This window comes from Suillus subalutaceus, assembly GCF_016647625.1.
Source record: "Suillus subalutaceus strain FC151 chromosome Unknown DFJ58scaffold_49, whole genome shotgun sequence".
Lineage (NCBI taxonomy): Eukaryota > Fungi > Basidiomycota > Agaricomycetes > Boletales > Suillaceae > Suillus > Suillus subalutaceus.
In genome coordinates, this window is record NW_024540298.1 from 1 (window position 1) to 27,999 (window position 27,999).

Below are 27,999 nucleotides of genomic sequence, written 5' to 3' on the forward strand. Positions count from 1 at the left end.
CTACAGCTCATTGCGTCAATGGAGATGAAGTCTAGAAAGAAATTAGCTGATTTAAGTCAAAGAATGCGACCGATACTTACAGTCAAAAAAGAGACAGGTAAGAGATGTGCGTTTTTGTGCACATGTGTGCGAGCTGCACAAAGACAGAACCTTTGGCGTTCGTTCGAGAGGCGCGCCTAATGTCCGTGCAGTGTAGTCTAGTTGGATGTCGACTAGAGTAGGAATAAGTGCTTTCCAGCTGTCGTATAAGCGAGTAGATGTAAGATCAGGCTGGGTACGACGACTCGGTGTGGATTGTGAAGGAGATTGGGGAGAGCAGTTGTCATGAGGTTCAGGGACATCTTCCCAAGCCTCGTTAGCATCATCCTCGAGAACCACAGCATCCATTTCCATCTCTGGCAGGACAGGTGAAGTTTCTTCAGGCTTCCGAGTTGCTGAACCGGCGAGTAGACTCGCCATCTTGGCAAGCAACTGGTTATGTTTAGCCTTCTGACCTGGCACTTCAACAAGCACCTGGGTTTTCCGCTTGTCTCTAAGTTTCCGTGGGCTGGAAAAGTGGGTACCCAGCCCAGATGACGTGCCGGGTTGAGCAGCGCGGGTACCCATACGAGGGGCCATGATATCTTGACAGCTGGAGCAGAGGAGTTGAGAAAAAACGGCTAAGTGGCAAGTGACCATTGTCATTGAGGTGGAATCGAATGCTCTGGGACAACATGTAAGGTACATTCGAGGTATCTAAATTTCAACGGGATGCGCAGGAGGAGCGCGCTGCACCGGAACAGCGTACAGCAGGAGGCAACGAGGCAAATTGATATTTTTAGATTGTAGCTATATTTACATACGGCGGATCCTCCCGGATGAAGGGTCTTTCAGCCCAGTTTCCCATAACATAGAAACCGGGTCTAAAAGACCCTTCATTGCCACCGAGAAGTACTGCCTGAGGTGTCTTCCATTGCGCAATTGTCAAAGTCGTCAAAGACGCAAACACAACGACATTCAGCCACACGAGCGCCCTCTAATTTTTACCATCATTCTTTGCAAATTCACCTTCTACGCCAGGCATTACTGCTCTTGCCCGTCTTGGCTATCACATCGACCCCGCACTCTTCAAGCGTGCTCTGGAGGTTTGCGATTACGTACGGTACATCAAAATCACTAAAGCGGAGAGATCGCTCGCTCAGAGAGTTGATGTGCCACTCAGCACCATTTGTCCAACGCTGCCTCTTGAGCTTTGGCGAGAAATCGCGCGTTATCTCCACCCCTTTGAGCTCATCGCCCTCGGATTGGTCTCAAGACTATGCCGTGAAGCAGCCTTGATGGTACTCCGCTATCCCCACCTCTGCGGCTATCGCCTTGTCGCTGCTCCCCAAGAGAAACCAGAGTATCTGCAGGGGTTACGCGTCTCTTTGCGTGCTGCATCTTTTTCTGCTGTACGAGCCGGCATTCCTACTGTTGTGGATGTTGGAGTGGAGTTTCAGAATGTACGATCGAAGAGTATGATTACTCCCCTCAGATTTAACGGTTCCTCGCTTTATGTGGCATGTTCGGCCGATCGCTGATGCTAAGGATGAAAAGCTCCTTCGAATAGAATAGACAACTAAGCTCTACTGTAGCACGACTAGAGACCCTGATGTCGCCGATCCGGAAGCACACATGGGTTCCCTGACTCATTCATAGACTATAGCCGATGTTGTAACTTGTATCATACTAAGTACAAGACGTCGCAACTGATTGGTGGTACGGAACTCCTCGAATCACAACAGACGTGCGCTATCATGTTACATGAGAATTTTATGCATCATCATGAACCAGTGCATGCGACGTGATTTCCAAGTTATATAGGCCCAGCTGCTCAGTGCTGCTAAACGACTGGCTCCTCCGAGTTAGCCGTCGTCTACCAATATTGATACACAACGCAATCCTATGTGACAATGGGAGTGTATGTGAATGATTTTCCATTAGCCTAGCCTATGCTCATGATATCTGGACAAAGTAACAAGAACAAGAACGAACGTCCGAGTGCAGAAGTACCAGACCAACTACGCTCGTGCGACAAGAACTTCACCAGGTCAATCACTTTGCCTTGACGGAGCCGCAGGGAATAAGTATTAGTGAAAAGAAAGGAGAACGTGCCATATCAAAAGAAAAATCGTTGTAGAGCATTACAAAAATCATCATTGTCATGCGCGGGAAATATATGCTGTGATGGGAGTTGCCCGCGACTTCGTGAGATATGGAGAGGAAAATGCATGTGAGAGATGATAGGAAATGATACCCAATGCGAAATATGCGATAGGAAGCGATCAAAGTACATGTGAGCCTCCCGCCACATGGGGAGGCACGTTCTGGCTCAGCCTAGGAGTCATGAGTTCGGCAGCCACCTCCTTCACTCTGCTGGCGCTCAGAGGAGTCGATGGTCTTGTTGACGGTGGACTCGGCACTGCAGCAGCAGTTGTACGTGCCCTTGTTCGGAAAAATGTCCTGTAAATCAGGATATAGTTAGGTACAAGCACGATGCCTACGAGTAGGATAACGCTCACGTTCCAACCTTAATCAGTTCGTTCAAGTGTGCGTGTTTCCTAGCCTCCATCATGTACATAGTCGTATGCAAAATCCCGTCTACGCCTTCTGCATACAATGCGACTTGTTCGAGAGTCGGATTTGTGGAGATGGTGAGGAACAATTCGTTCCAAATCTCCGGGAGTTGCGCTTTAAGACTGCGTAGTTTGGGGGCATGGCTCAGAGCCTCAGCCAAAGGCCTGGTGGCTGGTGTTGAACTGATTTTAAATGCATAGTGAACGGATTCCTGAGAACATCACGAATCAGTAGGTATTGACCGATACGGAAAATGGAGGATCATACAAGGTTAGGCCAGCCGGGTACAGCCTTTGTAATGCGCTCAATAAGGTATTTTGGGCGCGTAAGTGTGAGATATGCATCCGAAATTCTGCGAATAGTAAGATGCTTCAAGTCTAGTCGGTCGAGTGCATCACATAGGGCTTGGGCATCCTGATCTTCTGCTGCATCTCCCCGAGGATTAGCTTCATAAACATCCATACAGATATCCACATCTTCGATCTTCTCGCACGCCCGAAGTACACGAGCGCCTTCCAGCGACACGCAGCCTAGCACAACACGGCGTACCGCATCAGCAATGATCGGCTGGGAGATAAGCGTCTCGAGTACGCGGGCAGCATGGGTAGCCGTCGGAAGGTGGAGGGTCTGATAGTATATGGGAGTACCAATGCGGAGGAACTGCCGTGAAACGAGCAAGAGCGACGATGGGGCACGTGTGCTAGTGTGGGGTGTCGGGCGGGCTAAGAGTGAGGGACGTGGAAAGAATATTGGTTGGGTGTGCCAAGGTGGACGAACTGGTAATACTTGAGGAGGAGTCACGCAATCTGCAAGTATACGAGCAAGAAGCTCTTCTGGGAATGAAGATAGCGAAGTCGGAACCTGTGCAGACGCCATTTTTTGAAGCTTCGAAGTTTGAAAGTTTAAGACCTGCTCGCGAGCTTTTTGCTGAATAGTAGAGTATTTCAGTAACTCAGTCCAAGACTGCGAAGTGTTGGTGGTCGTCGTCAACTGATTGGAAAACAAACTGGGCGTCCGATTGATGAAGAATCGTGACAGGGAAAATTCGGACATTGACCCTGTCACAGGTTACGTCCAGGCTTTTACATACAAATCTGTCTCCTCAAGGCTCAAGCAGACCATAGCTGAAGCATAAGCGCCGACTCCGAGCGAAGACGGGTGAGTATTTCATTCCTACAGTACTGGTGAATCTGCCATAGTACTAACACTTTGCCTTAAGTCAACATCCTCGCCCGAATCACTTCCAATTCATACTATTCAACCCTTAAAGAGCCTTCAAGTTGCAGTGACAAGTCACTACAGCTGGTGGAGGCTGGCGGAGGCTGAGCTACACTGCATGTACACTACACGGCATGTCAGATGTTCAATGTTCCGCAATGCAGCTTGTCACTTTGCAGCCAGTCCACCGGTAACCAACCTTCGCGGAAGCAAATTTGCCTTGTTGCTCTTGGCAGCTTCGTACTTGCAACGCATCGATACAACAAGGTGTTGAGACCATGAATGCACTATCTTGCTCGACTTGGGGCTTTCAGATTGACAAACTCCGTGTTGCCGTCAAAGGTCAGATTCGCGCCCAGGCTCGCAGCCGGTAACTGGGCCAGCAGTTTTGTCTCTGTCCTTCGGCAGGTGTACAGATGTCAGGTACACTATTCGCTCGCTGGAATATTCCATGGTTCCTGACAGTAGAGGGACAAAACATTGCAGTCATGTGGACTCGCCGCTGAAGCAATTTCCTTCTTCATCAAGCCGTCAGGAAATGCTCCACGAACTGCCGAAATATCCTACAGGATAGCAACTCGGTGTGCACGCTAAGATTGCCGAAAAAAACTCAGGTCTCATGCTACCCGTACATCTCCAATGACGTCACAAACTTTCTTTCGTACATCACGACTGATGGCTAATCATACAAGCATTCTCCGATAAGATGAGATACAGCCACAGCAACCTGGCCGTCTTTGCATTCCGAAACAGCTTAAAACACCCTCACGAACAGCCAGTACTTCTTCTCGTGGTCCTTAACGCTTGGGGGAGGAGCCGGAGCAGTAACGATCTGGAGCGACGTCAGTTATAAAGTTCCAAAAGAATATCACAACAAACAAACCGGGGTGAAGTCTCTGTCTTCATTGAGGACCCACACTTCGTTAATGTCCATTTTATGGATTCTGCAGATGAAGGGGACGAATGAATTCTCGTTACCAGTAACAATGTCCATACCCACACATATTTTCCGTCGCCCTCGGTGGAGAACTGGAGCACCTGGGGCTCTACGCTGCCTACGACATTCCCCTATGATTCCACGCCATTAGCAATATCTCATATATAGACACGAGATAGACTAACCTCTCTATCGATGACAATATACTTGAGCCTCAATTTATCAAAAAGAGTCGCAAGACCCAGAACTGCGTCCTTAACAAGGAGCTCGACCTATGGACATCGATGAGTATAAAATGTACGTCAATGATGCAACACGTACATCATCAGCATCCTTGAAGCCAACAACCGCGCCCTCAGGTTCCATGTGGACAAACCTGTCTTTATGCAAAAAATTCTGGATCTTGTAATCGCCGGAGGGCAGCATAGTGTGAGGTGTATTGATAGTTGATTCTGCTAAGTACTGAGTGAGATATAGTTGCTGACGGAAATCAATGGCAGGATACCCTGCGACCTTTATACCTGCCTGAAGGCTCTGTCACGTTCTAGATGCTGATGCTCAATATCACCATTCGTCTGAGTCTCGGTCTTGAGTGACAACTCCCTTTGCCCTTCTGGAATTTCATGCGCCCATTAGAACCTTTGTCATTAAAGCGCAAGTATCATTAGGGATATATTGGCCTATGTAGTCTTTACATGGGTCGCCTATGATTCTTGATCGCCTTACCCCACAATCTTCATAAGGCTACGGTACAGATAGCAACATGTCAGAGGTGAATGACACGTTCCATCCAGGACCCGAACATTGCAGCGGTTGCTCGAGATGAAAAGGAGCCTTGGCCGCATGACGCCGTTCAGTGACATGTTTCGTGTCATCAGAGCTTGAATTTCAGATATAGTCCCGATTGTAACCCACCGCGTCACTATACGAAGTTGGCGAGGGAGCAACATTTTGGTTCGAACAATCTTTCCATCGAGGACCTTGGATCAACGACAGCCAGCATGAAAGATAGAAGATGGGCCCGCAAAGTTACAGAGCGTCCGAATGGTATTCCTAAGAGAAATCCAGGGATTGGCGGGGCCGGAAGGGGAGCGTCCTCCATGTTTCCGTGTTGGATCTAGCTTAGGGGCTCATGGGGCCTAAGCGCTGAGCTCCAGATCTTTAGAAAATAGATTCGACGCGACCGGAGTACTGGTATACGGAACATTGCGCAAACTTGTTTGGGAAGCACGGTGACAACTAAGCGCTAAACAGGCGGTAACGCACTTGTTTGAAATTGGCGGACGGAACATACATTGGATGATTTTGCTGATGAGGCTCTAGATCTCTGTAAACCGAACATGCGCATGATATCAAATCGTTTTAATGTATCCATTGTGTTTGGCAGCATCATGCGCCCTACCAAGACCTGCCAGGTTGCGGGAAATTCCTGGTCACTGATAAAGATGTCTCCGATACAGATGCCATCTTGGGGAATGTAGCCCTTTACGGAACCACTCTGGTAGTCGATGGAGATTCTAGAGCCATCCGCGTTGTAGGCAGGGGAAGTATTTGTCTTACCCAGTGTCGAGGATAACCTTGAATAATTTGACGTGGGCCCTTGGGAACCGAGCCTGAGGTGCCGGGCTCGATCTCAGCAGCAGCGCAATACCGAAACAATGCTAAGTGTGAATACGACGGTAAGAGAGGATGGCATAGGGCGGAAATACCGATGGAGGACACCATGCCATGGTTGACGAACTCCTGGTTCTAGACGATGCTATCATCCTCAGGTGTTGAATAAATTATATGCTACACCTAGCGCCACCATGAGCACCCATCAAAGGGAGTTGTTGGTAAGGAGTCTGTGCGCAGTATTTCTCCCAGTAACTGATCAAGGAATTAATATTATGTTGACATCATCCTGCCGGTCGTACGGCGCAGTATTTCTCAGCGAGGAGGGGGCCCTCGAGTGCGCGATCAAGCGAGACTTGCAGGAGCTCAGTTGTTACCCGCTGAGGCGAGTGGGAGTGAGCCATTCCTGCATGCAAAGTGCATTGTAGGTAAGTCGGTATTATGACATACTCGCGGTACGATACAAGCGGTAACCGTATCAGTAAGGCCACTCACACAGCAAGTCCCCAACTTCAACTCGCTTGCACTTGCTGAAGCGAGATTCTTCACTTCAGGTTCAGACTATATTGCCAGTCTACTGGGTGTCGCTTGATACAACTGAGAATATTCTCGCAATCTAACGAACACTGAATTTCAACACACTTCATCTCCAGAACCCAGACTGATAAACGAATCTGCTCTTTGTCAGTAATTATATCATAGCAGGTATCTTTGACTTGCTGTTTGACGATCCCGTTGACCCACAGCATATCCTCTTCTCCAGTCCATAACCTCGTGTTTATTCCTCCGCATGTATTTGACCACTAACACGTTTCCAGCGACATCAATATCATTGAAGCATTTGGTGTCGCATGTACCAATGGATGTTCCTGAAAGAACGTGTACCCAAGTGCCGGGGCACGCGCAGGCATGTCCGTAGTGCGGTTGTTCGTTCTACGAAACTGCACTGTAGGTGAGACACAGAGATCTGGTCCAAGCTGATTGGCCCAGTGGGTCACTTGGATTTGCGAAATGTCGGTCATTGTCTCCACGTGCGGAGTTCTCGTCCCACTGAGAGTCATTGCAGTGAGTGGCAACAAAGGTGGCAATGCGATGTAAGTGCACCACAGGATCAGGGCAGACGTTATAACCACAATAATAAGAGTTTGGGCTGATTCGATCGTAAGCATCAACATTGACGAGGCAGGGGATCAGCAGGGAGCGAGGAAAGGTTGCCGAAGAACATAACGAGAGAAGGTGAGTGGAAGTGTTGAAACAGGCCGGGTTTGTGCGATGGGAGGAGTGGGCAATAACTTAAGAGAGCGGGGTTGAGACGAATGATGCAGTTAGAGCTAGAGACTGGCGAACGGGGCGAACAGCATTAAGAACTATACAGCCAAGGTGGATAAAGCAAGAGGCGGTAGTGAGAAATTAGACGTAAGGAATTGGTAAGGAACTCACAAAGTCCCCCTTCCAATAATAACGTGGGAGTCGGGGATGCGTGCATCGTATGCCGCGGTGAACTTTGCCTCAGTGCGACCACATCAGACTGCAGCTTCCTTAGGGAGAACTTCGGTACGCGACGTGCTCTATATTCTCCTTGCTTTCTCTCGGACCATCTTGACAGACAGCATGGGCCAAATTCTTCAATCTTTGCGGGCAGCGCACATCTAAACTCTGACCGGGCAATCTTTAACAAGTAAAAGCCACAACATTCCAGATTGTATCCTTATGCCTCTGCGCACCGTGTAACTATGCGAAGGTGCTTGATGGCACCAGGTTGGACAAAATGATCAATCGCGTCCTCTGGAAGTAGTTTGTAGCTGAGCTGAATGATGATTAGTCTAGCTTGGCACTAACTGTGCGTGCACGTTTTATCTTCTGTACCATTACCTAAGCTTTGACCAGGCGACCATGGTGTTCAGTTGCTTTTCTTGCGCTTGTTATTGACCATGCCCTGTTGAGAACGTTCAGTCATACCTAGGGCAATAACCAGCGTTTGGGGCGGTGATCCTGGGACTCACAGTACTGGTCCGCCAGAGTCTGAGGAAGGGTCAGCATTCGGCTGAGCAGGCGGTATGATGATTCAGCTCTCATCCTTCTCGTGTTATGAGACTTAATGATCTCTCTCGGAACGTACTTCCGACAAGAATGCCACACCTAGTGTTTGGAACAAAGCCGTTAGCTATCGTATACAGTTTTCCTTATGCGCCTCTCATGTAGAGGTCAGCTACAGTCGATGATTGACTTTAGGTGAAAGAAATTGACTGATTACTTCCAGTACGGTGTTCTTGGTTGTCGCTTTGCATGCATGGTATTCCGCTCGGTGACGCAAAGCGCTTTCAGGCTGTCAGCGCCACTGTTGGTCTAGCATGCGTCTTCATATTTTGGACGGCGTGGACGACATGTGCTGCATCCGGACGAATGGACCCCCCTAGACCGAATTAGTGGTGTTACTACCTGTATTGTCGTGCGTTTTATACTATTTTATGCCATACTTTATTGAAGCGGGTGACATGATGACATCCAACTTAGCATAAATCACGTTCTCAATGGGAATGACCAATGACTGATCAAGCGATGTTGGATGGAGCGGAAATACCGAAGGGAACACCATGCTGTAGTTGACGAACACCTGGTTCCAGATGATGCTATCTTCCCAGGTATTGAACCTAGTCCAGCACCACCAGCACCCATCGAGGGGAGTCGTTGGTAAGGAGTCTGCGCAGAATTGCTCCCAGTGATTGATCAAGCGACATCGACACCATCTTGCCGGTCGTACAGCGCAGTATTTCTCAGCGAGGAAGAGGCCATCAAGCGCACGATCAAGTGAGACCTGCGGGAGCTCAGTTATTACCCACTAAGGCGAGTGGGATGAAGACATGGCTGTGAATGCAGAGAGCAGATAACAATAACACCTGCCAGTGCGTAAGTTGGTAGAGGTGACACAACTCTGACAGGTAAACATTTGGACATCCCACTGTCCAGTCACGGAAAGTCACAAATATATCTTGCATACATCATAATCATAAGCTAATCATACAAGCATTCCCCGACAGACAGACAGATCAGAGCAACAGTAGCTGGCAGCTGCTACTCAGGTATACTTGCATTTCAAAACACCTATTTCGCCTTTTCGAACGTCCAGTACTTTGCCTCCGAGGCAGGAGCTGGCTGAACAGTGATCTAGAGTGAAGTTGGTCATAAATAAAGTCAATAAAGGTCAGCGATGAAAACAAACAAAGGTCCAGTTTCCGCCATCTTTGAGATACCACATGTCGTCCACGTCCTTTGGATGGATCCTGCAGATAAAGGTGATAAATGAATAGGCACACACCCGGTCCACAGGTACCTCCAATTATAGGGCCTATGTGGGAGTCACATGTGAACCGGACGCGACCCGAGGAATGATTAGATCAATATTGTTGGTCACAATAATTCGGAAGCAGTTGGCGCACCTTCATCAAGAACTTGTCTCCAACGGAATTCGGTGTTTGATCAGTACCCGAAGTTATGTGAGTCGTGACCCCAAGACCAAGACTTAGACGGAGGGTGATGCTGACTTTGGGGTTCATCTGGAACTAGCAATGGAGCTTTCGACCAGGTATACAGGTCGCAGCATCATGGTGTCCTCAGGCTGTCGTCAGTTTCTATCAGCAACCTTCTCTCAATCAGTACTCAACAGCATCTTCAATCAACCATGAGCCACATGATCCCCTCCGGACCATACAAGATCAGGAATGTCTTGTATGTAGACCGCTACGTCCACATGTCAGGAAACAAGGAGTTCGTCGGCCACGACGTTGCTCAAATCGTACGCGTGCATCGTTGCAGCAACGCGCTTCCCGTGCTCATCAATGCCCATAGATTCAAGTTGATGTCAAGGACGTGGTTCAGCATCTTGCGACTCTCTATGATACTGAGACAAACTTGTACCTCGGAATCGACCAGATTGTAAGTCTGCCTGGTGTTAACAGATGCAACATTGCTAACAGCGTGAAATCGTAGGACGGCAAAGTCAAAGGCTTCACCGATCCCCAGGTACTCCAGTTGTCCACCGAGGACGGCGTCAAATTTGAGTGAGTGCAGCCTTCGGTCCCAGTTGTATCGAGAATTCATTTATTATCTTTATCTGCAGGATCCATCCAAAGGACGTGGACGACGTGTGGTATCTCAAAGATGGCGGAAACTGGACCTTTGTTTGTTTTCATCGCTGATATTTTTTGACCTATTTATGACCAACTTCACTCCAGATCACTGTTCAGGCAGCTCCTGCCTCGGAGGCGAAGTACTGGACGTTCGGAAAGGCGAAATAAGTGTTTTGAAATGCAAGGATACCTAAGTAGCAGCTGCCAGCCGCTGTTACTCTGATCTGTCTGCCGGAGAATGCTTGTATGATTAGCTTATGATTGTGATGTATGCAACATAGGTTTGTGACTTTCCGTGACTGGACAGTGGGATGTCCAAATGTTTACCTGTCAGAGTTGTATCACCTCTACCAACTTACGCACTGGCAGGTGTTATTGTTATCTGCTCTCTGCATTCACAGCCATATCTTCCTCTCACTCGCCTCGGTGGGTAACAACTGAGCTCCCGCAAGTCTCGCTTGACCGTGCGCTCGATGGCCCCTTCCTCACTGAGAAATACTGCGCTGTACGACCGGCAAGATGGTGTCGATGTCGCTTGATCAATCACTGGGAGCAATTCTGCGCAGACTCCTTACCAACGACTCCCCTCGATGGGTGCTGGTGGTGCTGGACTAGGTTCAATACCTGGGAAGATAGCATCATCTGGAACCAGGTGTTCGTCAACCACGGCATGGTGTCCCCTTCGGTATTTCCGCTCCATCCAACATCGCTTGATGAGTCACTGGTCGTTCTCACTAAGAACGTGATTTATGCTCGGTTGGATGTCATCATGTCACCCACTTCAATGAAGCACGGCATAAAATAGTGTAGAACGCACGACAATACAGGTATCAACACCACTAATTCGATCCAGGGGGGTCCATTCGTCCGGATGCAGCACATGTCGTCCACCCCGTCCAAAATATGAAGATGCATGGTAGACCACCAGTGGCGTTGAAAGCGCTTTGCGTCACCGAGCGGAATACCATGCATGCAAAAGCGAAAACCAAGAACAACGTACTGGAAATACTCAGTCAGTTTCACCTAAAGCCAATCATCCACTGTAGCTGACCTCCACATGAGAAGTGCGTAAGGAGGATTGTATATGATAGCTAGCAACTCTGTTCCAAATACCGGGTGCTACATTCTTGTCGGAAGTACGTTCTGAAAGAGATCAAGATGACGCAATTGATTATTTTGTCCACCCCGATGGCCTTCACGTAGTTATACGGCGCACGGAAGAGGCATAGGGATACAATCTGGAATGTTGTGGTTTTTGCTTGTTAAAGATTGTCTGGTCAGAATTTAGACGTGCGCGAGGCAGGCTGCCCGCAAAAATTGAAGAATTCCGCCCATGCTGCCAAGATGGTCTGAGATAAAGCGAGGAGAATATAGAGCACGTCGTGTACCGAAGTTGTCCACGGAGCGTTTTGCAGTCTGATGTAAGTGACTGGAGTGAAACGAGGCAAAAATCACTTACACCGCGGCATACAATGTACGATAGCCATCCCCGACTCCCACGTTAGTGGAAGGGGAACTTCGTAATTATAAAAGTTCCTTACGTCTAATTTCCCAATTCACTAATGGGCTTGCCCTGGTTGCCACGAGGATCTCCATGCCTGATTGCGTCATGCAATATTGTGCCCATTGACACTAGTGTGGCTTGCCCTGCCAGGTTGCAAACGAGGATCTCCATGCCTAATTGCGCCATGCGATATTGAACAAGCCTGCAGACATCGCATGCAACGAGGAACACAGACCCACCTGTGACAAGCTACTCGCTTGCGCATCGGATAGCGGAGAAATGCTCGTCGCAAAACGGGGCGTCTTGTCTTGTGCTTGTACGTTTGTAGTTGAACCGGTCTGACTCGAAGTCGAGATAAATATCATTGATGCCATTCGAGTGCGAACACCATATGTGTAGTAGGCCACAACTCATGAGAGAAGGACGTATTTCAATGACATGTCTGAGGGCGCTTAGTCACGGATCTACGGAGGATCGACTCGGAAGACCTGTTGCTGGTTTTTCCCTGTCCAGAGATCCGATGTGTGAACAGGCTGGGTAGAAGTGAAGCGATTACTTCCAGACGTTCGATCGCCCGGGCCTGCTGAGGACTGCAGTGGTTTGGGCATACTCCCGCCAACAGTTGAGTCAGTCCAGTTGGAAAGCTGGAAGTGTTCAGCGCACAATAACACAACATCAAGAGCACTTGAGCAGACCTTGAGCCAATGAATTGGGGCTGAAAGGTACCTTAACATGCCCACGCGGATTCGCGGAACCATCGCGCACGAGTGATCAATGGAAATTCCTCCAGAGGAAAGGCTCTGCTGAGTGCATGAGTCGCGCAACCGCCAAAATATTTTATTCGTCTGTTCTCTGGAACACATACGGATAGAATAGGTAGCCTCTTGCAGTCCCGACTAGAGTAGCCCTGCAATATGCAATACCTGCATAATGTAGATATCACATACACACAACAAAACCTAGGATAACCAACGTACGCATACATAAAATGGTAACGGAGTTGAACTAAACAAAAGAGGTGCTAGCACCGTTGACGCATAAGGTTTCCATCCGACAAGAGAGTGTACGGCGATGGTCTAGAAGGTTAAAGATATGAAAGTCGTTGGGACAGGCTAAAAGTAAGGGTGAAGGACAGCAACAACGAAATTACGGACAATACTGCGAAGGGACGCGATCGATGTTTGGGGCGGAAAGACAGGGATACAAATCGGTGATAGCAGATAATGATAGGAAAAAGATACATTTGTCTGCGGCGGATATAGCGGGAAGCATCCATCATCATGGATGGATGATTACAAAACAGGGTAATTAAGCCTAAAAAGCATATTATTGATATTCTGAACGCCAACGAGCAAAAAAACTTACGTCGGTTTCAATAGCTGGGGCTTCAGCAGCAGCGGCTTCTTCCTCTAGCTCTTCTACAATAGTGTCAGCAGCGGGGCCTGGGGCCTCGTTCTCATTTGTTGGGGCTTCAGCCTGACAATCAAGATAAGCATGGCTGTAAATCAAATGAGGTACGTCCCACCCTAGACGCAGGCTTCTTGGAGCTTGCTCTTGAAGCGGGTTTCTTGGCAGTTGTTGAAACAGGTTTGGCGGATGCTCGAGACGCAGGTTTCGCGGCCTTAGAGGCAGGTTTTGCGGGGGCTACCTGGGAGGCTGGCTTTGAAGCAGCCTTGGATGTAGGCTTCGACGCAGCCTTGGAGTCGGGTTTAGCCTGACGACCGGTTCAACATACTGAGACGCGTAGTAAACAAAATAGAGATAAAATGACCTTTTTGGCAGCAGGGGCCTCTTCGCTCTCTGGCTGAGCGCCCTCTTCTGCAGTTTTCTCAGCAACAGTACGCTTCTTTCCCCTGGCAGACTTGGGTTTGGCTTCAGCTTCAACCTCTTGGTTATCACTGTCTGCGGTAGGTTTAGGTTTCCTCCCCCGCGGTTTCGCGGGAGCTTTCTTGGGCGCTGGGGGCTTGTCCCGACCAGCAAGGCGGGATGAACGGCGAGCAGGATTAGCATCACCATCGACAGCTGCTGTGGTAGTGCCAGCGGGCACGGAATCGTCTGCAGGCGCGGCGGTCGCAGCGGCTTTGCGGGGCATCGCGATTGATGGATTGTGGGTGAAGAAAAGTGAGGGTGGACGCGCTCGACACCCTATTACTTTTGAACTTTATCTAGACATCAACAAACAATACTCGATCACCTGACCAAAAGCGCGTATACAACTCCAAACAAACTACCTATTAATCTGCGCACGGTCCCGAACCTGGCCGAGGCAACTTACAACATCGGCTTAAACCAAGCTTAAACAGTAATCGGCTTCCTCTAGAGTCTAAAGTTATTGAGATACTGTTCGATTGAGAAAATCCTCCTCAGCAGACAGGTAAGCATATTCTTTTTCACTCTATTGATTTATTGATTTACACACAATACCTACTTAGAGGTATCTGCTCGTTCCAGTGAGACAGCCTCACAAATACATGCGTTAAATACGCGAACAAAAACGATACCTTCGATCACAGATTGGCCAATACGGCGTCAGCACTAGAAACAGTCACTCCGGGGCCAGGCTCGACCTACGTAGACCAATCATCAGGATTCCCGTTATTATTGTGTTCGAAATACACGAACCTCGGCGTATTTGACAACCAAGTCGTCTATGATCATGGCGTATCGTGCAGTACGGACTCCAAATCCGCGTTCGGAGAGGTCGATGCTTAATCCCAGGCTGCCTGACCACGCAGCATTGGGATCAGAGAGGGTGATTATCTGCACACGCAAACTCTTTCGTTTGCTCCTAGAATGACTTGATAGTATGGGTAATTTACCTTGTCTGTCAGTCCCTCAACACGTCCCCATCCGCTCATGACGAACGGGTCGTTGGCAGCGATGACAGCGATGACATCGACATTCTTGGCTTTGAACTCGTTGTACTTGGCAAGGTAGGGCGGGAGGTGGTTGATGTGACAAGTTGGCTAACGGGATGGAGTGAGTTCAATGATCAGAATGCACTTGAGAATACATACGGTGAAAGCACCAGGCACTGAGAAGAGCACAACCTTCTTGCCCTTCCAACTGTCAGTAGAGAGGGTGGTGGCTTGTGATCCTTCTAATAAGCCTTATTCTACGGGTACTGGCAGGAAACAAACGCACGAATACCACACACTGACTGTGTAACCAGGCATATCAGTAACAACAATGTTAGGATTCAGAGCAATATGTCTCACATGATCAGCTAACTCCTCAGTGAAAGGGATGGTACCGAAGTCACCCTTGGGAATAGTGTCGCCGACGGAGATCTTCAGGGATGCCATAAGTGAGCTGGAGTACTAGTACGTCAAGCAAAAACACTTGAAAGCGACGTGGTAAATCGCGATCGCTATAGTTATCTAGCGTGCAATTTCGCGGAGTTCAGAACTCATTCCAGGGACCAACGCCTACTCGATACTTTCTGTCCCACTCATCAACGGTTCCAATCTTTAATCATTTCTACCTCCAATTCGCAATGCCACTTTGGCTGCATGCAGTTGCCCCTTCCCCCCAGGGATTGCCCTTTGTGCTTTTTCTGCCCAGTATTTTGTAAGTATACTCTTCAGAGAACACTCGAGACGGATGCTCACATGCACCACAAATAGATATCAAGGGGCGAGAACAATCTAGAAACGCGTGCAAGAAAGGAAAGGTTTTCCCGCCGCCTGAATATTCAGCCCTCGAGCTCAAGTCTCTACTTCAAAGAGTTGAGGCGCTGTCTGGTACTAATTCATGGTCAATCTGTATGCTATTAAGTAGGTTGATAGCTACTTTGTGATGCTCATGTCATCTCCATTATGACCAGTGACTTGCCAATATCCAAAGTACTTGTGTCAGGATCGCTGCCTCTGTCACATATCGACATTACTACTAGGAGAAAGAACGTACTACTCGTTAGGTGAAGCCATCATTTTACCAACAAGAATTGCCCTGTCTCACACAGCTATATGATACAGATCAAAGGTAGATCAAAGGTAGGGGGGTCGCTGTTATTTTACTTTAAAGCGCCAAGTGATCCATTTTGGCACAGTCTGAAGACCGGGTGCCGAATAACGCCACAGTATCCTCGGAACTTATCGACCTACCACGATGTTTAGAAGCGCAACTGTGAAGATGGCCCATAGTTCGACGATCCCTGTTCCTGCGCTGATGGTAAATGAGGAGCGTAGGCCTCTGCAAGATTTAATTGCAGCAGAGAAGACGTTACTTGCTTCGTGAGTCCAACTCGCGTTTGATACAACTATCAATCAAACCTCGAGGTAGACTACAAAGATTGAGCTCGGACTTTTCGAAAGCTGCTGATGCCATGAGGACATGGGCAATTTCTGAAGGAGACGACCTTTCTGTAAGTCTTGGCCTTGTCTCGAGATAAACTCAACATCGAATGGGGGTTCAGGATATACTGAATTCATCCAGAACACTCCTGGCGCACTTCTCTGGGGCGCTCAACCGCTACAGCTCTATTCAAAAGATCGTTCGAGACAACATGAAGGCCGTGCGTACGCGTGAAGAATCCCTTGATGAACTTCAAAGACGCCGGCGGCGTACTGCAGCCTCGGTAGAGAGCATCAAGAAAAAGCTCACTCGGACGAACCAGGAGACCAAGGCATTCGGTGCACAGATGGACGCACTGAACACTTCATGCGAAGACATGCGACATTTGGATGCAAAAATCGCTCACGAACGATCGATGATCGTCGTTTTCAAACGTAAATGCACAAAAAACTGGCTGACACTAAAGTTTGGAGGTCTTGCGGAGTTCTGTGAGACCGGCATGGTATGTTCTGGGCGCCATTCAGGTCACGACTTCCTGATATATGTCTGAACAGATTGTAGGGGAGATCGGGAAGCGAATGATAGTCGTGGGTGACGCCCTATTACTTACCAGTGCTCAGTTCTCTAAGAGGCGCCGGGACTCATCAGGAACTTTCGGAGTCACCCAAACATCCATATGTAGGGCACAAGCACATGAACTCGTTACTATCTGAAGCCCAGCATCACATCATGCAAGTCGTATTTTCTGGAACGCCATCTGGTTACGAGACGCACGAAACTCCGCGCTCACCGATTTCCCGAAGCCGTCCGAATTGCTTCAAAGACCTTCCAGAGATTCGTGACGAGCCCTTTGCCGTCGATTATCTCCCGTCCAACAGCAATCGATTCTCAATTGGCAATGATATGATGCCAGCTGTGCACGTGGTATGTCCTCGTGATCGATCTCATTAGGAGCTGATGGAAACTTTGAGAATAGCTTTCTGAAATTGGCCCGTCGACAACTTCCACACCAGATTACGACTATCAGGCAGAGTTATCTCCGCTATCTTCTGAGCTATCTTCAGCTCTGTCTAGCCGTAGAAGGACAACAGGGAATTCTGGCAATAGAAGCTACTCCACTTTGGCGCGGAGTAGATCTGCTGGCTTTAGACTTGATAGCATCGCGGAAGGTGATGAGCCATTACCTTCACCTATATCCAGTGATATCGGAGACACACGGTCTTATCTGAACCCGATCAAACTGCGTACATCGAGTCTACACACCACTTCATCATCGAGCGGTGGTAATTACGAAGAAATATCAACTGGGCAGTGCCTGCCTTGTTCAAGTCCATGAGTTTGAGGTACGTCACATACGGCATCATTGTTTGGTGGAACGTTGAACGTTCCTGTCGGTAGTGAAATGCTCGTATTCGTAATACGTATCATGCCAGTATGCAATTTCATGAGTTACTGAGTTAGATACTTTCGCAAATCTTTGCGTCAGTCTTCACGTTACATAAGTATGGTAAACGTTGACTTGATCCTTCGTCGGCGAAAGGAAATATTTTAGTATTTGACTGGCACCCTTGCCAGCCGGAGGTCGTCACGCACGCGGTACTATGTAGGCACATGACCGGGATCCGGGACGCCACTGCCGATCGTTCAGGATTTACTCCCTTGTCGTTTGAACTTTGAAGGTTAATATGGTGCATTGCTTTGTTCTCGCGCTTTCATGCCGGTTATCTAGCGTTGGCCTTCGATTGGTGGGTTATATCGGGACTTCAAGAAGCGGGACCGTTATCGAGCCACAAAGAAGTGTCACTGACCACTGGTACACCATAACAGCAGATTAGTAAATGTTCGTCCTCAATCATCCACTGGGCAATAGGTGGCATCGCTGATCCGCAAGCTTCGCATAGCTACAATTCTCGCACTAATCTAAAGAGGCTAGGGCAGTCACGTTGATGAGCAGGATTTTACAATACTTCGCAAATAGGAAGTGGCCGACCGATATGATCCTCTAGGACTTTGGAGCGATGTCTTTTCATTGTCTATTTTGTATGATGGTTCCTATCAAGTAGGCCAAGTCCTCGGAACTCGAGCCGTGGTTCGGCGTCCCGTCGGACTCGGAAGCCAGCACTATGCTCACTGCAATCTCACGTTAAACGTGAACTTCGACGTTATCGTGGCTGTAATTACATCACGGTGCCTGTAGGTAATTCAAGTTGAGCGTCATTTCGTAGCGTCAAAGACCTTCATCGTGACGCTCGTGACTTTTCGAACGCCCGTTCATCCAATGACCTCTTACAGTACAACTACATTACCCGCAGTCTTCGGGTGTGTGCCAAGTAACGTTATCGTGGCTTCCCTGGATAGTGAGTGCATTAGCACCCTGAGAGGCTTTGTCGTTGATTCACTATAGTCATAGCATAGCAGTGTGGGCACACCATGGGTCAAACGGTATGCGGCTTGCGCTTGATATTTGGCTGTGTTCACCGGGTGGCACCTGGGCCTGAGGGCCCGTATAGATTCTTTCTTTCGAATCCCTGTCGGTTGTGGGTTTCAATGTACGTCCGGTTATGACGGAATCCGAGAGCTTTTCTCACGAATACACATCGGGTTCGGGTGTCTAGTCGGCCAACCTTGAATTATTAAACATCAGCATTGCATCCTTCGGGACTTTTGGGAGCAGTGCTCATACTTCCGGTATGAGTTTCGCTATCGGCCGGTCGTTCACGTTTCTTGTAGGCCCGCATTCAGAATATAAAGACCCGGACCTGGCACACAACCTGGACATTCAAACAACCAACTCACTATGTTCTCTCAAGCTCTCATTGTTCGCGCTGATAGCATCGCTCGTCATCTCGAGACGGTCTTCCTTTTTACAAAGAATGATGTCAGAACCACTCTGATACCCGTTGTATGTGACATCCATTGCGCATCTTGCCCCTTTGTTCAATTACACTTTTCAGACCATATTCGCACTATCCGCGGCTCACAAATATGATCCCGTCCACGCTTGGCAGGCTCCTTTGTGGATATGGCTCCACTTATTGCAGTTCAACATTGCAAACCAGATCCAGGATCCGGAGGAGGACCGCAAGAACAAGCCCTCCCGTCCGATACCTGCTGGTCGCATTTCTGTCGACAGCGCAGCTGATATACGCTGGGTGATGGTCCCAGTCTGCTTGATGCTGTCGCTGTGGTACGGCACTCAGGCTCTGCTTGCAAGCACCGTTTTTGCAGTGTTGACGATCTGGTACAACGAACTTAACGGTGATAAAATGGGATTGTCGAAGAATGTACTCACAGCCATCCTCTACGGGTGCCTGGAGGTCGGAGGAACCATTGCTGCCGGTAAAACTATCCAGTCGCAGAAAATCTATCATTTTGCTGATCTAGTGTACAGGTTCTTGCAACTCATGCATCGATAAGGCTGGTGCTTTGGCGGTCGCACTTAGCTCGACAGCCTTTGCGACTACACTTCATGCACAAGACTTCAAGGATGAAGAAGGTGACCGCCTCACTGGCAGGCGCACGCTACCTACAATCTTCCCCAAAGCCGCGCGCTTTTCAATGATGGTCGGCATTCCCCTCTGGTCATTTGTCTTGAGCCGTGTCTGGAAGCTAGATGCGCTCTCTACCGCCGCATTTGTAGCTTACGGCGCATTTGTGGGAACCCGATTTGTGATGTACAACACAGTAGGCGCCGACAAGCAGTCCTGCAAATTTTATAGCGTGAGTCGAAATATTACTTGGGAGCACATCGAGGTGAAGCTGACAATGTACTCATACTAGTTGTGGTACTCGCTCGGCCATTTACTTCCGGGTTACTGGCGTTTCTTTTATGGTGTTTGAGTATCCGGAGTTGAAAGCTGCATTTTCCCCGTTCTGATGATGTACTACTTAATGGATGACATGGATGACTATCCGTAAACAAAATGATACAGAATACTATTACCTACCACCAGTTCGTGCATTCTCAATAACCACATTTTGTCTGGCACAAATCTTAAAGCTACTTGAACAAGACTAAATCATGATGCTCCCAAATGGCCTCGAATGAATGCCATCTGACAAGAAATCAATGAGATTGTCTTGAGGCGGTGACAAGGGCTTTTTGTCATGCTTGCGGCTTGAGAGCTCGAACTCCATATATATACACAGGCCATTATCCCTAGCTTCTCATTGGCTGGACTACCGGCCGGTCCGTATATCACTCCCGAACTCATCTCACATCGCGAGGCAAACGAGGGTAGCGTCGCTTCGTTTCAACTCGTTAGTACCGATTTGTGTAAGTGTTGATTATCAACCTCGATTCGATTCGCCTCTGCTGCAACACTAACCGTGCACAGATTGGTGGTAGGTAATAGTAGATCATTATTACGGACTTTTAAAAAAAGTTAATCTCTGCGTTAGTGGGATACGAATCGTCAATTCTAATCGTCATACAACTACGCTCGCATGACAAGAAGCCGGAACGATCACTTTGCATTGACGGAGCCGCTAGGAATAAGTACCAGCGAAAAGAAAGGGGAACGTTGCCACATCAAGAGACCAAATGTAGGCGTGAGAGCATTATTGTCAAAGATCATCGTCGATGGGCCGAGTTTCGCCCGGACCACGATTCAAGTACGTATTGGTCCCTTTTCTCCTTTTCGTGTCGTCCTTCTTCATTTCAGCAATATTATTAGGAAAGATCGAGGATGACGATGAGAGACTCAGGCGGGGCTAGCTCGGCAGCTACTGTCGACCGTCTGAAGCCGGCCCACCGAGCCTCTAACGTTATGGGCGTATTAAAACTCCGAGCCGAGCGGTTGGCAAACTCGGGCTGGACCTGGATATTATCTCCAGAGTTCTGTCGTAGTCCCTGCCCTGGATTTTCCATAGTGAGTACTGACTTTCACAAAAAAAAATTAGAATCTGAATGACGTCGGTCGTCTCCTGGATTTTTTTCGACTCAAATTCATGTCCTATGGAGAGTTGTTCTCTAAGGAGGACAGTACGGTACTGGTGATCTAGTCTAGGGGACCCCAGTGTCCCCGTCACATCTCTGGGCGTGCGAATGCCTTGGTGTGAGGCGTACCCCCACCAGTCCGCTGTTACTCTCGGCCATTTTAGACGTGCCATCCTTCGAAGATGACATGACTTAAAGATACAAACCATGTGTGCACGAGCTAACGGATAAGAAGACAATACACGTACCTTGCGCAGCCAGGTACAGAAGTGATAGTGGATCCAGTAGGAGAATACCCATGGTTGACAGATGGGTGTTCAAGTTCTTCTTCCGGCTGATTACTACCTCCTGAACTTGAGTCGCACCATCCCAATTATTTTTATCGTAACAATCACGCTAAGTCTTATTTGCACAACGTTCAGCATCCTGGTTTCGTTCTCAGAACGGGATGCAGCTTCTAGGAGACTAGATCAAGGTACGTTGGGTCGTGCACCACTTCCTAATAAGGCTTCGATTTTATATCCAGGTAGTACTAATAGATATATTTGTCAGCGTTGGAACCAAGCAACAACGCTGTCTGTCTTCTGTGACTGAGCTACATGGCGCCTGGCAAGATCTTGATTATGATACGTACGGACAACAATGACCGGTAAGTGCTTGCTTGCACGAGTCGTATTGCATGACCGTCTTCTACGTTCCTCCAGTGGCACCAGCGGCCACCCTGTGAAGAGGAGTCAACGTAACTTGAACTGTCATCTGAAGTTGAATTTCGCTCCCTTGGAATGATGTGTGGGTGGGTGGCAGTTTCATGATGGCATGAAAATTCTGACCATACCGTTTTTATTTGCTGTTCTATGCGACTGTGACATTACTCGGAAAGGAGGTCGCCTACATGTCATTATTTTTGGAAAATCTACCACAAGAAAAACCTCAAGCGCCTCCTGCATTCGTTCCGCAGCGTAATGGCGATGCTTGGCTTTTGATTCTAAGGAAGCATAGTGGACAATAGGGGGTTAGTACTGAAGTGAAACATCTTGGACACCTTCCCCGGCATTCCGTTCTATCACCGGCAAGTCTTCACGCCCCATTGCACCAACAAGGCCCACACGACTCTCATCACGTTGCACGCCCGCGCTCGATCGTCACCCACCTTTCAGTAATAGCTTGAGCTCGTATGCAGAATAGTTCCCGTGGAGATCCTTTTATCCTGTGGTAACGTAATTCAAGGGAGGAGGTACGCTCTCTGCTCCCTCCGTGGAAAGAGTTTCCCACTTTGAATCATTCCTTTATTTACGCTTTAAGTCAAGTTGGTGCAGCTTAGCAAATCTCGTTTGGTGCAGGACACGCTTGCACTGGGACTAAATCAAGGTTAATCGCACTGCAATATTTGTCAGATTTAGAGTCTCCGAACCAGGCGGTCAATCGCTGTCACCGCGGCATATTTCAACGGGATTCTGGCTGTGCTCGGCCAAAATTGACATGGTATATTTTGTTTCTGATTTGATCTCCCCTAATGAGCAGCCCCGTTGGGGCGATAGAAAGCTTCATTTAGCTTCTTGAGAACATAATAGTACGTATCTTCTGAACTATTTGTGTGGACATTGTACTCATGACGGCATCCGCTCGAGGTGGCAAGCTCACCGGTGTTCCTATTCGTTTCATAAATAACTGCCACCATAGACGTTTCAATGATACGTGTCTGAATAGCCATGTCGATATGGAAAGTCGATTTCAGGCTATTTAACTGGCTCAAAATGAGCAAACAATCAGACCATGTTGTCCCAAGCTTTAGATAGTGGTCGCCGTATCAGTGGGCATATCATAACACTGTTGTTATTCACGAAGTCTGACATCTTGACCACTCTGTTGCCTGTCGTGAGTGTCCCAAAAATTGGTTCTATGTTCTTTGACACGACCTTGTGCATTAGACTTTGTTTGCCTTGGCGAATACTCCCCATGTCCACGCAATCCGCATTCTGGACATCATAATATGGATATGGATCCACCTCCTGAAATTCGACATATCTAATCAGATTCAGGATCCAGAAGAGGACAAAAGAAACAAGCCTGATCGCCCTCTCCCTGCTGGTCGCATAACCGCCCAGAATGCGGCGGACGTGCGCTGGCTACTAGTTCCTGTCTGTCTGATGTTTTCCGCGATGTATGGCAGACAGACTTTCGCCTCTAGCGCTTGTTTTGAAGCCCTCAGTATCTGGTATAATGAGTTTGGAGGCCACAAAGCTGGTATTTCAAAGAATCTATTGACAGCTGTTGGATATACGTGCCTGGAAGCAGGCGCAACGATTGTTGCAGGTACGTAGGCTATTCCACCTACAGCAAGCTTTGTCGTTAACTGAGATCCATATCTTGATAACCAGGGTCCAGCTCATGCCTCGATAGTATCAGTGCGCGCGCAGTTGCTTTGAGCTGTGCAGTGTTTGCAACGACACTTCATGCACAAGATTTCAAAGACGAGGAGGGGGATCGCTTTATAGGAAGACGCACTCTCGTCACTCTGTTCCCTACCTTTGCACGTATTTCGATGATGCTAGGCGTCCCCCTTTGGTCGTTCTTGCTCAGCAGACTCTGGAACGTGGATTTTGTCTGTTCTGTTGCCTTTATAGCGTATGGAGCAGTCGTAGGGGGGAGATTCATGGTGTATAGGACTGCGAGCGCTGATAAACAATCCTGCAAATTGTACAGTGTCAGTGATCTCAGAGAGTTAAAAGTTTCTTCTCGCTAATTCATTACTTTAGCTCTGGTTTACCCTTGCGCACTTACTCCCTGGCTATTGGCGATTTTTCCACAGCATTTGAAGCTCGAAGCTCGGTGAAAACAAGCAAAATAGAGGACAATGTGTATCGATAACTGTTGATAGAAATTGGTAGTTCGATGTGAATCAACGTGTATCGTGAAAAACGAAACTTTTATCGATTTTATTGATAAAGATTGAACGAGTATTATTTACCGATCGATACGCGTTCGATCTCATTTCAGGTAGTTTTTACATTCGCAATTGAGCCACATTAATAGACAATGAAACACATGAATCGGGTGATAGTATCGCTACACGACGATGCAGAGCGACAAATGACGAAAGCGAAAATGAACACAACGCACCTACTAGCGCCGTCTGCCCAGTAACCCAGTTACAGCCCCCCCCCCCGCGAGGCGACAAGCACTGAGCGGCCACATTCAAAGCATACTGGGAGCAGTTCCCCGCTGCAGACAAGGCCGTGTGTGATTTTTTTAATTCCTTACTCAACCCCTGATGCTCTCCTCATCAGGTAGTTGAAACGCAAGCTCAAGCATTGGTAGTCTCTTTTTAAATTAGCGCACGTAAGCTAATAACCACGAATTACTAAGTCTGGCAACAAACGCATTGGCGGGAGTCACTGCCAGTGGGGCTCAAGGCAACACCGAGGAGTTTGCTGGATCCGACGGAGATTGGTAGTAGATGACGTATGCTAGCGCTGTGCGGAGAATGAATTGTATGCGGGCAATGCAGAATCCAGCGCAGCAGACAAGGTCGTAATCTTGTGGTTCGATGTCAGTTTAGATCATCATCACTGCATCCCCGTGAGTCATGCGAGAAGGCGCCACAGTGCCAGGTAGCCATTGCTCGAGATCGATAATCTCCTACTAACAAGAGAACTTCAAGTGACTAGCAAGATCCTCGTCGTGACTGCTAGCTGAAGTGTGATGGCTGAGCCAGTTAGGTCGTACGGAATGTAAAGTAACTCCTGCGCCTGCTGTTGTTCGAGCGCGGCGCGTGCGAATTTGATTTGGGCTAACAGAAGGGGAAATATCATACTAGAATCCTGTGTGGCCTACGGGAAGGTGGCATGCGCCGAGAAAAGTAGCACGCAACATGGAAGTGCGAATATTATACCTGCGACCTGCAAGAAGGTGGCGGGCATGACAAGACATGGGCCGACAAGCAACTTTGAAGCTTGAAGCTTTGCACCAACATTAAAATTTTAATTATTGCAAATGTTAATGAATTACTTAATATTTCTAAATTCTTACATAATGCTGCCGCCTCAGAGTACTGCGCCGCGGCAGCCAACTTGTCATCATTCAACAATAATTTGTTGCATGTTGCAGGTAATATGGGGCTTCTCCCGGACTTGAACCATGGGCGTGGTGCGGGCTCTGGCTTGCCACTTCCTGTTCTCCTTCTTGCCGGAGTATCGACCTTAGTAGCGGTGACTGTCAGTGGATTGTCGATATGGCTGCAGCTAAGAAACTATAGGAAGCCCCTCCTGCAAAGGTAATTCCACTTATGAGGGCTTGAATTCTAACGACTATTTGCTGAGCCATGATGTTTTCAGGATGGTCATCCGAATTATGCTCATGGTCCCAATCTACGCCTTGTCATCCCTGATTTCCCTTTTCTCGCTGGACGCAGCGTTCTTCATTGATGTGATACGAGATGTATACGAGGTATGTACTGTCTATGCACGAGTATCTCTCTTGTGAACTATGAACACCGATTTAGGCTTTCGTCATTTACTGCTTCTTCGTTCTTCTACTTGATTATTTGGGCGGCGAGCGTTCGCTTCTCATTCAACTTCACGGACGACCACCTATCCCAGCCATATTTCCTGTCAGTCTTTGGAGACACGAAGTGGATGTTAGCGATCCATACACGTTTCTCTTCATTAAACGAGGCATTCTGCGTCAGTTGTCGCCGTCTTTTTAAATGGTCATGTTGACACGTTTCCAGAATATGTGCAAGTCAAACCCGTGTTAGCAGTTGCCAGCCTCATCATGAAAGCAACTGGAACATATCACGAGGGTGATTTCCGGGCCCGGTCCGGGTACCTGTATGTTTCGATCGTGTACAACGTGTCCATTTGCCTTGCATTGTATTGCCTTGCAGTCTTCTGGATGTGTGTAAGCGATGATTTGAAGCCATTTCGGTGGGTCAACAGACGTTTGCTTAGCTATCTAAAATTCATTGTTCCGGCTTAGCCCTGTACCAAAATTCCTTTGTGTTAAAGGAATCCTCTTCTTTTCATTCTGGCAATCTATTGCTGTATCAACTCTCGTCGCGGCCAATGTCATATCCAAACTTGGACCATACACGGACAGCGAACATATCTCCCTCGGACTCACTGACACTTTAATTTGCGTCGAGATGCCATTCTTCGCTATCGCGCATATGTATGCATTTTCCTATAGAGACTTTGTCAAATCATCACCTTCTGCCAAAGTCCACGTGGCACGGATGCGCATAGGGTATGCCGTTCGGGATGCATTTGGCCTGAAGGACCTTGCTGAGGACACCAAGGCAACTTTGCGTGGAGAAGGCATCAATTATCGTGCATTCGAGCCAAGCGAGGGTGGAATGCACATTGGAGCAGCGAGGGAGCGAAGGATACGTGCCGGCTTGCGCTATTCCGCAGGCGGAAAGCGGAAGTATTGGCTCCCAGAGGTGACGGGTCTAGGTGATGGAAATGCCGAAGGTGACCACAGGGGCTGGTTTAGGTCGAGTCACCGGCGACGATGGAGACGTCGCCGCTCCACTACTCGCGGAACATGCAGAGAACGTTGTTCACTCTGCGCCCGACATGCAATATCAGGAACAACGGCAGACCATACGAATGCCCGGCGATGACGTGTACGTGGAAGACGACGATGAATATGCACTGCACTTCAATGATGGCCTGGTCACCGCGGATGATTCACTCTATGAGCACGCGAAGAATTATGTCTTCGGCGACTACGCGTACCCTGTTGTAGATGTCAGCTCTGAAGAAGCGCGTCATGCGATGTGGGCTGCTGAAGAGAGGATTGTTAGAGAAGGGATGCACGTCAATGTCCACATTGGTACAAGCGGGTAGCAGAGGCTATGGTGCAACGGGCACTCGAGCTGGTCAAATACGCAAGTACGATGACGGTAAGGACGAAGTGTTCGCTTCGGAAGAACGTGTGGTTGCCCCTGAGGAAGGCAGTCAGAGGGCAGAAGTAAATGCATCGAGGAAGTTGAGGTGGTCGGATACCAGAACTAATGGAGCTCCATCATCACCGATTTCCGGCTCGTTAAGCTCATCTGCGAGTGGATCAGGTTCAGGGAATCATCTGCGCTCAGGGTCTTCATCCCGACACAACTCACAGACATCTCATGCATCACGCCCGAGACTGCTCTCTGGAAGCAATGTTAACGTTCGCGCGTCGTCTCCATACCTTCATTCTTCGCCTTCACACTCGCGATCAAACCTCGGTACTCCATCACCCCGCTTACTTCCTTCTGGATTACATTCCCACCCATCTCCTTCTCATCCTCCACTCGCCGAGCCAGATGCTGTAGACCTTGTTGTGTCTACCGATACGCTCCCGGTGCCCTCAAGTTCGCATGCTGCTCATACTTCTCTGCGCGCAACAGGCTTAAAACGTGTCTGGGATCAGAAAAGGGACATCCATGTTGAATCCTCGGTTGGGTTAGAAGAAGAAAATGACAGGTGGTCTAATGACCGTCGCGTCGTCCCTAGTGAAATCGACAAGGAGCATGATATACGGAAGGAGGAACCTAATGTTCCGGACGGGCACGATCCAGAGGAAGTAGTACGCCTTGAGACGCCGCCTTCATATGCTCGGACTTGGAATCTATGGAACCAAGAGTCCAGAGGAGGACGAACAAAATCCGTGGACGTGAAATTAGGACCGAAGGACTCAGATGCTCGATATGCCGAGATACCCCCTCATATACATAACTTATTCACGTTGTACAACATTCATGTGGCTGTCTGTTGATTATCAAAGG

The 27,999-nt window shown here is 48.4% G+C and overlaps 10 protein-coding genes across 10 annotated transcripts; 5 read left to right on the forward strand and 5 right to left on the reverse strand.

Moving 5' to 3' along the window:
- Nucleotides 1-84: 84 nt before the first annotated feature.
- On the reverse strand, nucleotides 85-303 carry DFJ58DRAFT_627889 (uncharacterized protein; the record flags this gene model as incomplete). Its single annotated transcript, XM_041381147.1, has 1 exon — nucleotides 85-303. A coding segment is annotated over one exon (219 nt), but the record flags the coding sequence as incomplete, so codon positions are not given.
- Nucleotides 304-1,830: 1,527 nt separating this feature from the next.
- Nucleotides 1,831-3,667, reverse strand: DFJ58DRAFT_786343 (uncharacterized protein). Its single transcript, XM_041390079.1, has 3 exons — nucleotides 2,863-3,667; nucleotides 2,541-2,806; nucleotides 1,831-2,481 (listed from the first exon to the last, which is right to left on the reverse strand). Exons 1-3 carry the CDS (start codon nucleotides 3,646-3,648, stop codon nucleotides 2,304-2,306), a joined length of 1,230 nt encoding a protein of 409 aa, XP_041244168.1. The 5' UTR covers nucleotides 3,649-3,667; the 3' UTR covers nucleotides 1,831-2,303.
- A 2,568-nt stretch (nucleotides 3,668-6,235) lies between these two features.
- Nucleotides 6,236-8,656, reverse strand: DFJ58DRAFT_841166 (uncharacterized protein; the record flags this gene model as incomplete). The annotated part of the gene is made up of 10 exons (XM_041392678.1): nucleotides 6,236-6,499; nucleotides 6,667-6,770; nucleotides 6,943-6,980; nucleotides 7,007-7,167; nucleotides 7,222-7,514; nucleotides 7,805-8,013; nucleotides 8,089-8,166; nucleotides 8,368-8,386; nucleotides 8,484-8,503; nucleotides 8,619-8,656. 10 exons carry the CDS (start codon nucleotides 8,654-8,656, stop codon nucleotides 6,236-6,238), a joined length of 1,224 nt encoding a protein of 407 aa, XP_041244169.1.
- A 1,387-nt stretch (nucleotides 8,657-10,043) lies between these two features.
- Nucleotides 10,044-10,659, forward strand: DFJ58DRAFT_841167 (uncharacterized protein; the record flags this gene model as incomplete). Its single annotated transcript, XM_041392679.1, has 5 exons — nucleotides 10,044-10,157; nucleotides 10,211-10,297; nucleotides 10,352-10,422; nucleotides 10,482-10,542; nucleotides 10,597-10,659. 5 exons carry the CDS (start codon nucleotides 10,044-10,046, stop codon nucleotides 10,657-10,659), a joined length of 396 nt encoding a protein of 131 aa, XP_041244170.1.
- Nucleotides 10,660-13,203: 2,544 nt separating this feature from the next.
- DFJ58DRAFT_358943 (uncharacterized protein) lies at nucleotides 13,204-14,142 on the reverse strand. Its single transcript, XM_041380009.1, has 3 exons — nucleotides 13,767-14,142; nucleotides 13,361-13,709; nucleotides 13,204-13,309 (listed from the first exon to the last, which is right to left on the reverse strand). The coding sequence occupies exons 1-2, from the start codon at nucleotides 14,085-14,087 to the stop codon at nucleotides 13,479-13,481; spliced, it is 552 nt and encodes a 183-aa protein (XP_041244171.1). The 5' UTR covers nucleotides 14,088-14,142; the 3' UTR covers nucleotides 13,204-13,309; nucleotides 13,361-13,478.
- Nucleotides 14,143-14,346: 204 nt separating this feature from the next.
- On the reverse strand, nucleotides 14,347-15,392 carry DFJ58DRAFT_786368 (Redoxin). Its single transcript, XM_041390080.1, has 6 exons — nucleotides 15,214-15,392; nucleotides 15,140-15,155; nucleotides 15,013-15,083; nucleotides 14,815-14,961; nucleotides 14,618-14,755; nucleotides 14,347-14,562 (listed from the first exon to the last, which is right to left on the reverse strand). Exons 1-6 carry the CDS (start codon nucleotides 15,298-15,300, stop codon nucleotides 14,503-14,505), a joined length of 519 nt encoding a protein of 172 aa, XP_041244172.1. The 5' UTR covers nucleotides 15,301-15,392; the 3' UTR covers nucleotides 14,347-14,502.
- A 251-nt stretch (nucleotides 15,393-15,643) lies between these two features.
- DFJ58DRAFT_786374 (uncharacterized protein) lies at nucleotides 15,644-17,946 on the forward strand. Its single transcript, XM_041390081.1, has 9 exons — nucleotides 15,644-15,914; nucleotides 15,973-15,990; nucleotides 16,047-16,230; nucleotides 16,280-16,361; nucleotides 16,413-16,793; nucleotides 16,846-16,878; nucleotides 16,940-17,215; nucleotides 17,268-17,634; nucleotides 17,690-17,946. The coding sequence occupies exons 3-8, from the start codon at nucleotides 16,106-16,108 to the stop codon at nucleotides 17,625-17,627; spliced, it is 1,257 nt and encodes a 418-aa protein (XP_041244173.1). The 5' UTR covers nucleotides 15,644-15,914; nucleotides 15,973-15,990; nucleotides 16,047-16,105; the 3' UTR covers nucleotides 17,628-17,634; nucleotides 17,690-17,946.
- Nucleotides 17,947-18,592: 646 nt separating this feature from the next.
- Nucleotides 18,593-20,165, forward strand: DFJ58DRAFT_359082 (UbiA prenyltransferase family). The gene is made up of 6 exons (XM_041380010.1): nucleotides 18,593-18,648; nucleotides 18,702-18,840; nucleotides 18,907-19,193; nucleotides 19,246-19,630; nucleotides 19,683-20,011; nucleotides 20,072-20,165. The coding sequence occupies exons 3-6, from the start codon at nucleotides 19,089-19,091 to the stop codon at nucleotides 20,129-20,131; spliced, it is 879 nt and encodes a 292-aa protein (XP_041244174.1). The 5' UTR covers nucleotides 18,593-18,648; nucleotides 18,702-18,840; nucleotides 18,907-19,088; the 3' UTR covers nucleotides 20,132-20,165.
- Nucleotides 20,166-23,003: 2,838 nt separating this feature from the next.
- On the forward strand, nucleotides 23,004-24,046 carry DFJ58DRAFT_716250 (UbiA prenyltransferase family; the record flags this gene model as incomplete). The annotated part of the gene is made up of 4 exons (XM_041384202.1): nucleotides 23,004-23,105; nucleotides 23,159-23,543; nucleotides 23,609-23,934; nucleotides 23,987-24,046. The coding sequence occupies 4 exons, from the start codon at nucleotides 23,004-23,006 to the stop codon at nucleotides 24,044-24,046; spliced, it is 873 nt and encodes a 290-aa protein (XP_041244175.1).
- Nucleotides 24,047-25,284: 1,238 nt separating this feature from the next.
- DFJ58DRAFT_913890 (DUF300-domain-containing protein) lies at nucleotides 25,285-27,989 on the forward strand (the record flags this gene model as incomplete). Its single annotated transcript, XM_041395348.1, has 7 exons — nucleotides 25,285-25,503; nucleotides 25,565-25,676; nucleotides 25,732-25,912; nucleotides 25,960-26,155; nucleotides 26,208-26,701; nucleotides 26,724-26,980; nucleotides 27,024-27,989. Exons 1-7 carry the CDS (start codon nucleotides 25,343-25,345, stop codon nucleotides 27,987-27,989), a joined length of 2,367 nt encoding a protein of 788 aa, XP_041244176.1. The 5' UTR covers nucleotides 25,285-25,342.
- Between the last annotated feature and the right edge of the window lie 10 nt (nucleotides 27,990-27,999).

Bases quoted from the DNA above. Each gene is read 5' to 3' on its own strand.
- DFJ58DRAFT_786343 (XM_041390079.1), bottom strand. From the start codon at position 3,648: ATGTCCGAATTTTCCCTGTCACGATTCTTCATCAATCGGACGCCCAGT. The intron at 2,807-2,862 runs GTATGATCCTCC...TGATGTTCTCAG, and splicing joins TACCCGGCTGGCCTAACCTT to GAATCCGTTCACTATGCATT. The intron at 2,482-2,540 runs GTGAGCGTTATC...CCTGATTTACAG, and splicing joins GAACTGATTAAGGTTGGAAC to GACATTTTTCCGAACAAGGG.
- DFJ58DRAFT_358943 (XM_041380009.1), bottom strand. From the start codon at position 14,087: ATGCCCCGCAAAGCCGCTGCGACCGCCGCGCCTGCAGACGATTCCGTG. The intron at 13,710-13,766 runs GTCATTTTATCT...ACCGGTCGTCAG, and splicing joins AGGCCCCTGCTGCCAAAAAG to GCTAAACCCGACTCCAAGGC.
- DFJ58DRAFT_786368 (XM_041390080.1), bottom strand. From the start codon at position 15,300: ATGGCATCCCTGAAGATCTCCGTCGGCGACACTATTCCCAAGGGTGAC. The intron at 14,962-15,012 runs GTATGTATTCTC...CCATCCCGTTAG, and splicing joins CAGTGCCTGGTGCTTTCACC to CCAACTTGTCACATCAACCA. The intron at 14,563-14,617 runs GTTCGTGTATTT...TGGTCTACGTAG, and splicing joins TGGTTGTCAAATACGCCGAG to GTCGAGCCTGGCCCCGGAGT.
- DFJ58DRAFT_786374 (XM_041390081.1), top strand. From the start codon at position 16,106: ATGTTTAGAAGCGCAACTGTGAAGATGGCCCATAGTTCGACGATCCCT. The intron at 16,362-16,412 runs GTAAGTCTTGGC...ATGGGGGTTCAG, and splicing joins CTGAAGGAGACGACCTTTCT to GATATACTGAATTCATCCAG. The intron at 17,216-17,267 runs GTATGTCCTCGT...CTTTGAGAATAG, and splicing joins TGATGCCAGCTGTGCACGTG to CTTTCTGAAATTGGCCCGTC.
- DFJ58DRAFT_359082 (XM_041380010.1), top strand. From the start codon at position 19,089: ATGTTCTCTCAAGCTCTCATTGTTCGCGCTGATAGCATCGCTCGTCAT. The intron at 19,631-19,682 runs GTAAAACTATCC...TCTAGTGTACAG, and splicing joins CGGAGGAACCATTGCTGCCG to GTTCTTGCAACTCATGCATC. The intron at 20,012-20,071 runs GTGAGTCGAAAT...TACTCATACTAG, and splicing joins AGTCCTGCAAATTTTATAGC to TTGTGGTACTCGCTCGGCCA.